Source organism: Mandrillus leucophaeus, unplaced genomic scaffold (genome assembly GCF_000951045.1).
Source record: "Mandrillus leucophaeus isolate KB7577 unplaced genomic scaffold, Mleu.le_1.0 Scaffold534, whole genome shotgun sequence".
Classification (NCBI taxonomy): Eukaryota; Metazoa; Chordata; class Mammalia; order Primates; family Cercopithecidae; genus Mandrillus; species Mandrillus leucophaeus.
In genome coordinates this window covers 777,124-787,241 of record NW_012105742.1, presented here as the reverse complement: position 1 = coordinate 787,241, position 10,118 = coordinate 777,124, and the positions used below count along the sequence as shown (strand labels likewise).

General features: G+C 51.5%; 1 protein-coding gene across 2 annotated transcripts in view; it reads right to left on the bottom strand.

Annotated features, from left to right (window-relative positions):
- Nucleotides 1–8,252, bottom strand: part of ECSCR (endothelial cell surface expressed chemotaxis and apoptosis regulator) — a 13,370-nt gene extending 5,118 nt beyond the window's left edge. For both annotated transcript variants that reach the window (XM_011997225.1, XM_011997226.1), the window contains exons 1-8: nt 8,126–8,252; nt 3,725–3,769; nt 3,349–3,399; nt 3,137–3,196; nt 2,099–2,143; nt 943–1,056; nt 467–565; nt 222–258 (exon numbers count right to left, since the gene is read on the bottom strand). In XM_011997225.1, the coding sequence (XP_011852615.1) occupies nt 222–258; nt 467–565; nt 943–1,056; nt 2,099–2,143; nt 3,137–3,196; nt 3,349–3,399; nt 3,725–3,769; nt 8,126–8,186 (512 nt within the window). In that variant the 5' untranslated portion in view covers nt 8,187–8,252. The remainder of the gene's footprint in view (nt 1–221; nt 259–466; nt 566–942; nt 1,057–2,098; nt 2,144–3,136; nt 3,197–3,348; nt 3,400–3,724; nt 3,770–8,125) is intronic.
- Between the last annotated feature and the right edge of the window lie 1,866 nt (nt 8,253–10,118).

Sequence of the window (10,118 nt, the reverse complement as noted above, 5' to 3'; positions counted from 1 at the left end):
GGTTTGAGGTGTGTGGGCATGTGTGTGATGTGTGGGGGTGTGTGGTGTGTGGTGTTTGGGTGTGTGTAGTGAGGTGTAGGGTGTGTGGTGGGTTTCAGGTGTGTGGGTGTGTGTGTGATGTATGGGGATGTGGGTGTGTGCGTGTGGAAGGCGGGAAGTGTGAGTTCCCTCTGGGAGTTGGGATCTGGGTGTCAGATAGAAGATGCTTCTGACGTTCTTACCTTTCAGACAGCCCTGAACTCCCAGGTTTCTGGGGATCTGTAAAAGCCAAAGGCACGGATTGGGGCTCACATGCTGTAACTCACAAGTCCAGCCTTCCACTCAAAGCCCACCTGGGGACCCTCCCGCTCATGGAGAGGCACTCATGTGCCATTCCTTCCCCCAGATGCAGGCTGGTGTGAGCTGGGGCTCTAGCCCTGGGTCTGCCAGCAGAGAGGAAAAGGGTCCCTGAGGGCAGGGTACGCACCTTCAGACTCCTTGCTCTTCCGACACTTGAACCTCAGGCTGACCACACCGACTAGGACAATCACAACAACTACCAGGATGACAATGAAGCTGATAACACCTGAACAGAGAAAAGAATGGGGTGAAGGGGGCCAGTCGGGGCGACAAAACGGGGGCCAACAAGAGTTGGCATTCCCTTCCCAGCTGAGTACTTTGTAGACAGACTCCAGGAGCAAAGTGAGTTCCACTTCTCTGCTGAACAGGTGAGCTCTCAGCCTGCCGCCCCCTCTCCATCCCCCCGAGAACATGGAACCCAGCACAACTAAGAAGAGTGGACTGGAGGGGCAGGAGCCCCCCTCCCACAAGGGTCTTCCTCATAAGCCAGAACCTCCTGGAACAAATGGGTGAAATTTGAACTTGCGTTTCCAGACCTAGAGTCCAGGTCAATTCCAGGGGTGGGGTTCCCTTCTATGTCCCACCTTCTCCTCCCGCTCTCACCAAATGCAGCCACAGTGAGCACAGTCTCTGACGTGGGGCTGGGCAGGATGGTCGCATCTTCCCTCATGCTCAGGCTCATGGTGGTTGAATTGGGGGGAACATTTTGAAATGTGTCTAAAATGGAGTGGGGTTGGGGCATCAGTGAAGGGGACTGACACAGCCTATCAGAGAGAGCTAGCTTCCCTCCCGCTTCCCCCTAGGGAAGGACCGGATGTTATGCTGCAGAGCTATGAGGTCAGATTGGGCAAAATAGAGCCGTCTGTGTTGTGCCAGGGTTGAGGTGGGAGGAACGTTTCTGCTCAGGCAAGGCTCCAACAAACCAGGCTGCCTGTTAAGGGCAAAGGTTTCCGACTCTCTTAAAAAGTGCTATGCTGGCCTGGTGCAGTGGCTCATGCCTGTAATCCCAGTACCTTGGGCAGCTGAGACAGGTGGATCACTTGAAGTCAGGAGTTTGAGACCAGCCTGGCCAAAATGGTAAAACCCCATCTCTCCTAAAAATTTAAAAAAAAAAAAAAAAAAAAAAAAATCGGGCACAGTGGCTCACGCCTGTAATCCCAGCACTTTGGGAGGCCAAGGTGGGCAGACCATGAGGTCAGGAGTTTGAGACCAACCTGGCAATATGGTGAAATCCCATCTCTACTAAAAATACATAATTACCCAGGCATGGTGACGCGTGCCTGTAGTCCCAGCTAGCCAGGTGACTGAGGCAGGAGAATTGCTTGAACCCGGGAGGCAGGGATTGCAGTGAGGCAAGATTGTGCCACTGCACTCCAGTCTGAGTGACAGAGCAAAACTCTGTCTCAAAACAAAACAAAACAAAAAAACTAGCTAGGCCTGATGGCACATGCCTGTAATCCCAGCTACTCAGGAGGCAGAGGTTGCAGAGAGCCGGGATCGCACCACTGCACTCCAGCCTGGATGACAGAACAAGACTCCTTCTCAACAACAAAAAAGATGCTATGTCACCTGTGTCTTCCCTCCTCAACGCATCATACTTCAGGCCCAATTGCTGTTCCACTTCCTTATCCCTCCTCACTCCCCCTTCCCAAATAAGTCTGGGAGAATAAAAAATCTGAGAGCCAAGAGATAAGATGAGAGAAAGGGTCACAGACATCTCCTGCCCACTGCTCTTCAGGGTGAGCGCAGCAGGACATACCTCTGCTTGTGCCTCCGCCTCTTCCACTGCTGGGGACACCTGCGCCTGCACCATGAAACAGCATGACCAAGATGGGGGCATCCCCCAGCAGCTCTTCTCCCTCGCTGCTAAGCAAAGGCCAATCTTCCCTGCCTGAGAGGACTCTAGCCCTTTCCCGGCCTTTTCTGCCTTCCTTTTCATTTTGGGGTATCCTTCCCCTCCCTCTCCTCTCTGGCTATGCCTTTCTCAGTCTCAAGTCTAAGCTCCTTTTACCTTCATTGTGACCAGGCCCAAGTTTCTGCCTCTATGCCCCACCAAGCCTCTTTCTTTCCTGAGCCAGGGTGCCACTGATGTCGGTCCTGACCCCTGTGGCCTCCTGAAGAGGGCAGAAGGAACCCATCCAGATGGAACCCAGTGTTTTTCACCGCTGCCCCTCGCCTTGGGCACTCAACAAGTCCTGATGTGTGCATCTGTGGCTTGGCCCAAGTTAGGCCCAGCCAGGTCAGGAAGAGCCCATCCGCAGTGCCTGCCCTCGGCGTCACGGGTTTACTGGGTGCCATGGGGGCCTGCGCAGCCTTCTTTGGAGCTGCTGTGAATGAGGAAGCACATGTGGGCCTGCTCAGGGCCTTGGCCGGCCTGTGCACCGGGAGGGCTCTTCAGTCCAAAATCTTCCTCTTCTTTGCTGCTTCCAGTTCCAGAAGGGGCCATTCTCTTGTTCACCTCTGGGCAGTTCCCTCTGCCTGGAATAAGCCCCACTACCCTCCATCCCACAGCCTCCACGTGCTCAGCTGACCCCTTCTCGGCTTGGCTTCAGAAGCCGCTTCTGGGAGTCATCCCTGGCCCCCAAGTCCGAAGTGACTGACATGTGCCTGGGCTCCCACACTTCTGCTTGTGCCCACCGCAGCCCTTCTCACCCTGCATGTCATCATCAATGTGAGGTTCTGTTTCCTTGTCTGTTCCCCCTCGCCCCGGTCTATATTCTCTTTTAGAGCAGAAACTGTGTCGGGGTCCTCACTGGGCCCTCCCTGGATGGCGTTTGCAGTCTGAATGACACAGTACCTGGCATACCGGTGCTGGCCAGATGGCTTGGGCTGTTAGCCTCTGAGGAAGGGATGTATCCTGCAAGGACAGAAGCAGTTGGTGAGTGGGAGGTAGGGCAAGTTTAGTGACACCACACTCCCTCGCCCATCCAAGAACCCCTGGGCTCCAAGCAGGTCTGAATGAATGGATGTGGGGCAGGAGCCGGGACCTCAGTAACCGCACTCACTCACCTGGGTTGGAAGAAACTGGCTCTGTGGTCGGACTTAGACTGCCGAGGCCTCCTGAAACAGATCATCTGAGGCTGAGGGGTGCACGGCCTCCTACTGTTCCATCTCTTCTTCCCTAGATCTGTGTGTCTTTCTCCCTACCCCATTCCCCACCCCTCACTCCCAACCATTCACCTCTTTTTTCTTTCAAGGCACATTAGACTCGGCCAGGCTGAAAAAAAAAATTCTTAGATGAGCTCAGCTTTGGTGAGTCCTGAGAGCTCCTGCTCCAGCCACAGTCCCAGCCCCCTGAGGTTAAGGCTAAATTGGCATAGAGCTCCTCTCACCCTTCCTAAGTTCCTAGGCCTACATGCTGGAGTAGAGCCATGTTTGGTCTTACCCTGAGAGCTAGAGGTCTGGTTCGTTGTGGGCTGGGAGCTGTGGCCTGCAAGAGAAAGCAAAACACATAGCTTGGTAAGTCCCCTGCCTAGCACAGAGCCTAGAGGGGAACCCTCAGAAAGCCTTCTGGCCCAGCCTGGGCAACATAGCAAGACCCTGTCTCTTTAAAAAGGTTTTTTTTTTTGTTTTGTTTTTTTAATTCTTCAGGCATAGTAGTGCACACCTGGAGTCCTATCTACTCAGGAGGCTGAGGTGGGAGGATTGTTTGAGCCCAGAAGGGTGAGGCTGGCTTCAGCAAGCTATGATTGCACCACTGCACTCCAGCCTGGGCAACAGACAGAGACCCTATCTCAACAAAAGAAAAGAAAAGAAAAGAAAACACTGTCCAGGTGCGGCGGTTCAGGCCTGTAATCCCAGCACTTAGGGAGGCCAAGGTGGGTGGATCACGTGAGGTCAGGAGTTCAAGACTAGCCCGGCCAACATGGTGAAACCCTGCCTCTACTAAAAATACAAAAATTAGCTGGCCTGATGGTGCACACCTGTAATACCAGCTGCTTGGGAGGCTGAGAAATGAGAATCACTTGAACCCGGGAGGTGGAGGTTGCAGTGAGCTGAGATCGTGCCATTGCACTCCAGCCTGGGCGACAAAGTGAGACTCCATCCCTCCAAAAAAAAAAGAAAAGAAAACAGAAAAAACCCTTTTGGCTTTCTAAGCCTACCATGCTAGAAGGCAGACACACTAGGCAGAGGGCTAAAGGGTGCGGGCTGTGGCTCACGGTGCTGGCTTCCTCCGAGACTGTGACTCAATAGCAACATCACCACCACCTCATGGCTCAGGGTCCCGAAGTCCTTCCCTGTCTCTTCAATCTAACATGGGCATTTTACCAATGTGATGCAGGGTCAGGAGAAGGTTATTTTAAACTAGTGACATTTCTAAGGAAGGACAGAGGACCTGCCACACCTTGACATGGAAGGGCCCAGGACTCCAGGTCCGTAGGCTAATGTTTACCCTAAGCTACTGTCACTCTAGTCCTGCCCCCAGGGAAGGGGCTGAGAGATGGGAAGGTGAGTGAGATGGGGATGGGAATTAGGGCTTGTATCTTGGCTGGAGGTAGGGGCCTGTGCAGGAAGTAAGTTCTGAGGTATATATAGGAGGCAGGGAAGCTCTAGCATGAGCAACCCATTCACTTTTACAGGCAGAGGATACATAGGACATGGTTGTTATTGACCAAACCCAGAGAGAGGTCAGTCACCAAGAGTCCCCAGCCAGAAGCCCTCAGTGGCTTTTTTGTATGTACAAGTGTGTCTGCGGGGCTGTGTGCAAAAGTGAGTGCATGCTCATGTGCCCCTGTGTGTGTCCTGCTGTGTATGTGGAACCTGAAAGGTCAGGTTGTATTTGCTCATTTTCCACAATGAAATCATTCTTGAAACCTGTGAACAATGTGAAAGGAAAACAACGTGGGGAAGTGGAGCCGCCCAACTGGGTTCCCGTCCCTCTGTTTGAGTGGGGACTGAAGCCCCTGGCCTGGCTCTGCTGCTCCCTTGGCCTCTCAGCATCAGGGGAGCATTTAGCCCAGGCCTGGGTGGACAGAGGCGGCTGGGTGCCAGGGGTCCACCCCTGCCTGTAGCAGCCTGCTGCTGTGCTGATTTTCCTTAAGCCACTGCCTTCCTCCATGGGGCTCTCATTTGGATAGTGTAGAATTAATTGTTTCCAAGTGTAAAATTACCAAACCCTGGGCCATGTTTTTCTAGATCACCATTTCTGAGAGTCCCATTCCCTTGTTGCGGGGAGGAGGATGGTCAAGAGGGGAGTTAAAATTTACAGGAAGCCCAGGCTAGAGAAAACCCTTTCTAGCTGGGGATGACCCTGGGAGAATCTTTTTAACCCAAGGCATGACCTGAAAACATCTATCAGTTACTAATCCAGCATATCTAAGGTACTTTTTTTTTCTTTTTTTGAGACAGTTTCTCTCTTGGTCACCCAGGCTGGAGTGCAGTGGCACGATCTCAGCTCACTGCAACCTCCGCCTCCTGGGCTCAAGGGATTCTCCTGCCTCAGCCTCCTGAGTAGCTGGGATTACAGGCGCCTGCCACCATGCCCGGCTAATTTTTATATTTTTAATAGAGATGGGGTTTCACCATGTTGGCCAGGCTGGTCTCAAACTCCTGACCTCAGGTGATCCATCCGCCTCAGCCTCCCAAAGTGCTGGGATTACAGGCGTGAGCCACCATGCCCGGCCTAATGTACTATCTAAATGCTGTAAGGTTATAACTTAATTTTTGGTGGGAAGGCACAAGGAACTGCCCTTCTGCATTTATCTAGAAAGAAAACTATTCAGTGGCTTAGGAGGAGTTCCAAAGTCACAAGCTTCAAGACCCACTAGCCTGCTCTTTCCTTGCCTCTTGCCCCTCCCACTACCCAAACTTCTTGTCACCAACAAAGATTCCTCTGTGAGTAGGGGAGGGACTTAGCGAGCATCTGTGTGTACAGCAGAGGGTGTCTCTGACCACGGGGCCTGCAGACGCCCAAAGAGCTCTAGCCACAGGAATTTCTGATTTCCCTGGTTTCCCCTCTCTAATCCTGTCTGCGTTATCCCCTTCTAGTCTATCTCCACACGCACCCCTCCCCATTTTCCTCAGAAGCATAGTTTAGTAGTTAAAATCGTGGGTGTTAATGGAGCCCGGCAAGCCTGAGTTCAAGTCCTGGCATTGTTGCTGTCTGGCCTAGGACTCAGTTTTCTTTCAAGTGCAAGTGACCAGCCTGGGCAACAGGGTAAAACCTTGCTCTTCAAAAAAATACAAAAATTAGCCAGGTGTGGTGGCTTGTGCCTGTAGCCCCCAGCTACACAGGAGGCTAAGGCAGGAGGGTTGCTTGAGCCCAGGAGGTCAAGGCTGCAGTGAGCCATGATCACGCCACTGCACTCTGGCCTGGGCAATGGAGCGACCCTGTCTCAAAAATAACTAAGTAAAATGCAAGTGGTATTAGTACCTCGCAAATTGTTATGAGGGAAGGAAAATGCATATGAAGCACTTAACGCAGTACCTGACAAGCTCAATGAAGACCAGACACTTTTGTTTTTGCCCCATTCTCTCAAATCCTCCAGGTCTCAAGTCTGCCCTGCCTCTGAGTATCCATAGTCAAGTCCCTTTATGGGCCTGAATGTGCTCAGGATTCCTCAGTCCATCAAGATGAAGGAGCCAGGAAGTGCTGTGCACACTTCAGGATGAGAGGTTAGGAAACTCAGGGGGGCAGTGATAGCGGCTTAGGTAGAGCTGACACAGGGCATTTGAGAGCCCCGGCACTTGCCTGGAGAAAACAGTGTGTAGGGAGGCTGGGAAAAGTCTAGGCCTGTGGAAATGCCACCTCATGAGCCTCACCTGCAGTTTCCACAACAGCCTAGACCCCCAGCCCGAGAACTGTGACTCTGTCACGGAGGGGGTAGAAGGGGATGGAGACAATCAGAGTTTTGTCCTCCAGCCCATGGGCTTTTAGAGAAATGCCTGACCTCTCTAGGAGGCAGTGTTCTGGTACTCAGGCCTCTTACCCACCACCAATGGGGGGCCACCACCCCTCCCCATCCAAACCCTCTTGCGCACTCTTTCTGCTGCTTTGAGCACAGAGGACTTGTAGAGGGTGAGGTGGGGGCAGGGCAGAGATGGTCAAAGGGAAGTTGCTGCCCTGTGAGTCAAAATGTCCTGGACTCATCATGATTCCCAGCAACTGCTCCCTGATGCCAGGACCCCTATGAGTGGCTTCACAACTCATTGGCTGGCAGAGCCTGTCGGAGAGGTGCCGTTTCCGTGTAGCCTCCTCTGGAGGTCATCTCCTCTAGCCCCTGGATGTGAGAATGTTATGCACATCCTCCTTGGTGAACAGTTCTTTGTGTCTAACCTGAGTCCCTCTTGCTGTGATTTAAGTTTAAAATCAACATTTGGAATTCCTAGGCTGCTACTCCTCATGTGAAAGGAGAGAACAGATTCCCTGTGAAGCCCAAGGTGCAGAAGATTTGTCTTAGAACAGTTGATAGAGTGGCCGTCGTCAGCCCTTCCCGAAGATTAGAGGATGAGCGTCATGAATAGCCTGAGCACATCCTAGAAGAAGCTTTGGGCCTGGATCTCGCACGAACACAGCTCCCTCCCACGATTCAGGAGGCCAGCCTCTATGGGGAGCCCAGCTCCCCCAGGGCAATTTCCCACAAGAGGGTTTAACCATAGCTCCATTTACCCCTGCCTGGTAATCAGGACCCCCAATCCAACTGATCCCCTTCATGAAAAGGCTCTGGAATTTCCCCTGGGCACAGTCCCTGGATGGAAAGCATGTGTATTCTGAGAAAGGGACTGACGCCTAGAATGGCCAGCTGCGGAGAGGAATTGCTGTGGAAAAGTGGCAGGCGCCTCTTACCTCGGAACAGGAGGAAGCCCAGGATCACCCAGCACAGCTGCATGGCTCCTGCGGTGCCCATGTCAGCTGGATATGTGGCGGGCAGGCAGCAGCTCAGTGGAGGCTCTGTCCATAGTGGAGAAGAGAGAGGGAGAGCTGGGGCGGGGTGGGGGTGGGGACTGGCTCTCCAGGAGCTTCCTGTCAAAAGAATAGAAGGAAACACATTGGGACCAGCTCCAGGGGCCCTGCTCAGCCATGTCCAGATGAGGATGTGAGGCTGCAGCAGCAACTGTGCCTGCCCAGCGTGGCCTCTAGTGCCTATGCACAATGATCAACCATGGTAACCTGGCCCCATCCCCATTCTCTTCCCTTCTGAGGGATCCATCAGGTTCCACCACAGACCGCCTGGGGTTTTTTCTGGAATCTAACACCAATCCCGCCCAGTACTGTTTCAGACCAGGTTCTTCTTTCCCATGATTCAGCCTGGAAGCCCAGCCCACCAGCCGCCCATGCTCCCTGGACTCTGAATTCTCCACATTCCTCTCCCTCCCCAGGGATCCCAATGCAGATAGGACTCCCTACATCTTTCAGAGAGGCCCAACATGCATGATTATTATTCCTTTTTTACTTTTTTAAAAGAGATTGGGTCTTGCTATATTGCCCAGTCTGTACTCAAACTCCTGGGTTCAAGTGATCCTCCTGCCTCAGCCTCACAAGTAGCTGGGACTTCAGGCATGTGCCACCATGCCTGGTATTGTTGTTATTAATAGAAAAGCAAGAGTACCTATTTGAAACACTCCTCCCTCTGCACCCTCACTGGGGTGAGGTGTCCCCTGTCCTCAGCATCTGGCAGCACTCATCCTTATCCCAGGATTCTCTTTCTTACAGACTACAAGCCAGCATTGTGACTTTTTTCAGTATTCTTTGGACCTGGCACAATGCCTGCCACATAGCAGGTCCTCAGCACATACTTACTGAACTAAACTCAAAAGATTTAAGGTCAGGGCTGCACAGTGGCTCATGCCTACAATCCAGCATTTTGAGAGGTTGAGGCAGAGGATTTCTTGAGGCCAGGAGTTTGAGACCAGACTAGGCAACACAGCAAGACCCTGTCTCTACAAAAAAAAAAAAAAAATTTAATTAGCCAGGCATGGTGGTGCATGCCTGTAGTCCTAGCTACTCATGAGGCTAAGGTGAGAGGACCTCCTGAGCCCAAGAGTTCAAGGCTGCAGTGAGCTATGATCAGAGTGAGACCCCATCACTGAAATTAAAAAAAAAAAAGATTCGAAAGCAGAGGAATGTTACAAACAATCCTACCTCCTTAATATTAGTTACATTATTGTTATTAATTTCCTTCCAGTCTATTTGCCTTCCAGTCTTCGACAATATGCATATACATATACAATCATTTATATGATTGGTATCCTTTTTTCTTTCCTTTTTTTTTTTTTTGAGACAGAGTCTCTCACTGTTACCCATACTGGAGTGCAGTGCAAGATCTCTGCTCACTGCAGCCTCCGCCTCCCGGGTTCAAGCCATTTTCGTGCCTCAACCTCCAGCGCAGCTGGGACTGCAGGCTCATGCCACCAAGTCTGGCTAATTTTTGTATTTTTAGTAGAGACAGAGTTTCACCATGTTGGCCAGGCTGGTCTCAAACTCCTGACCTCAAATGATCCTCCTGCGTTGGTCTCCCAAAGTGCTGGGATTACAGGCATGAGCCACCATGCCTAGCCCTTTTTTCTTTATTTTTAAAATATTTTATTATGAAGCAGTCACAAGAAAAGTTGGAAGTACATTACACAGAACTTTTTTCCCTGAACTGTTTCAGAGTAAATTGTCAACAGGATGCCCCATCACCCCGAATAGTTTAGTGTGTATTTCCTACAAGGGACAGTCTCCTACATAATCACAATACAGCCATCAAAATTAGGAAATTAACATAAATATATTAATATCATCTAATCTTCAGATCCTATTCAAATTTTGGCAGTTGTTTCAATAATGTTCTTTATAG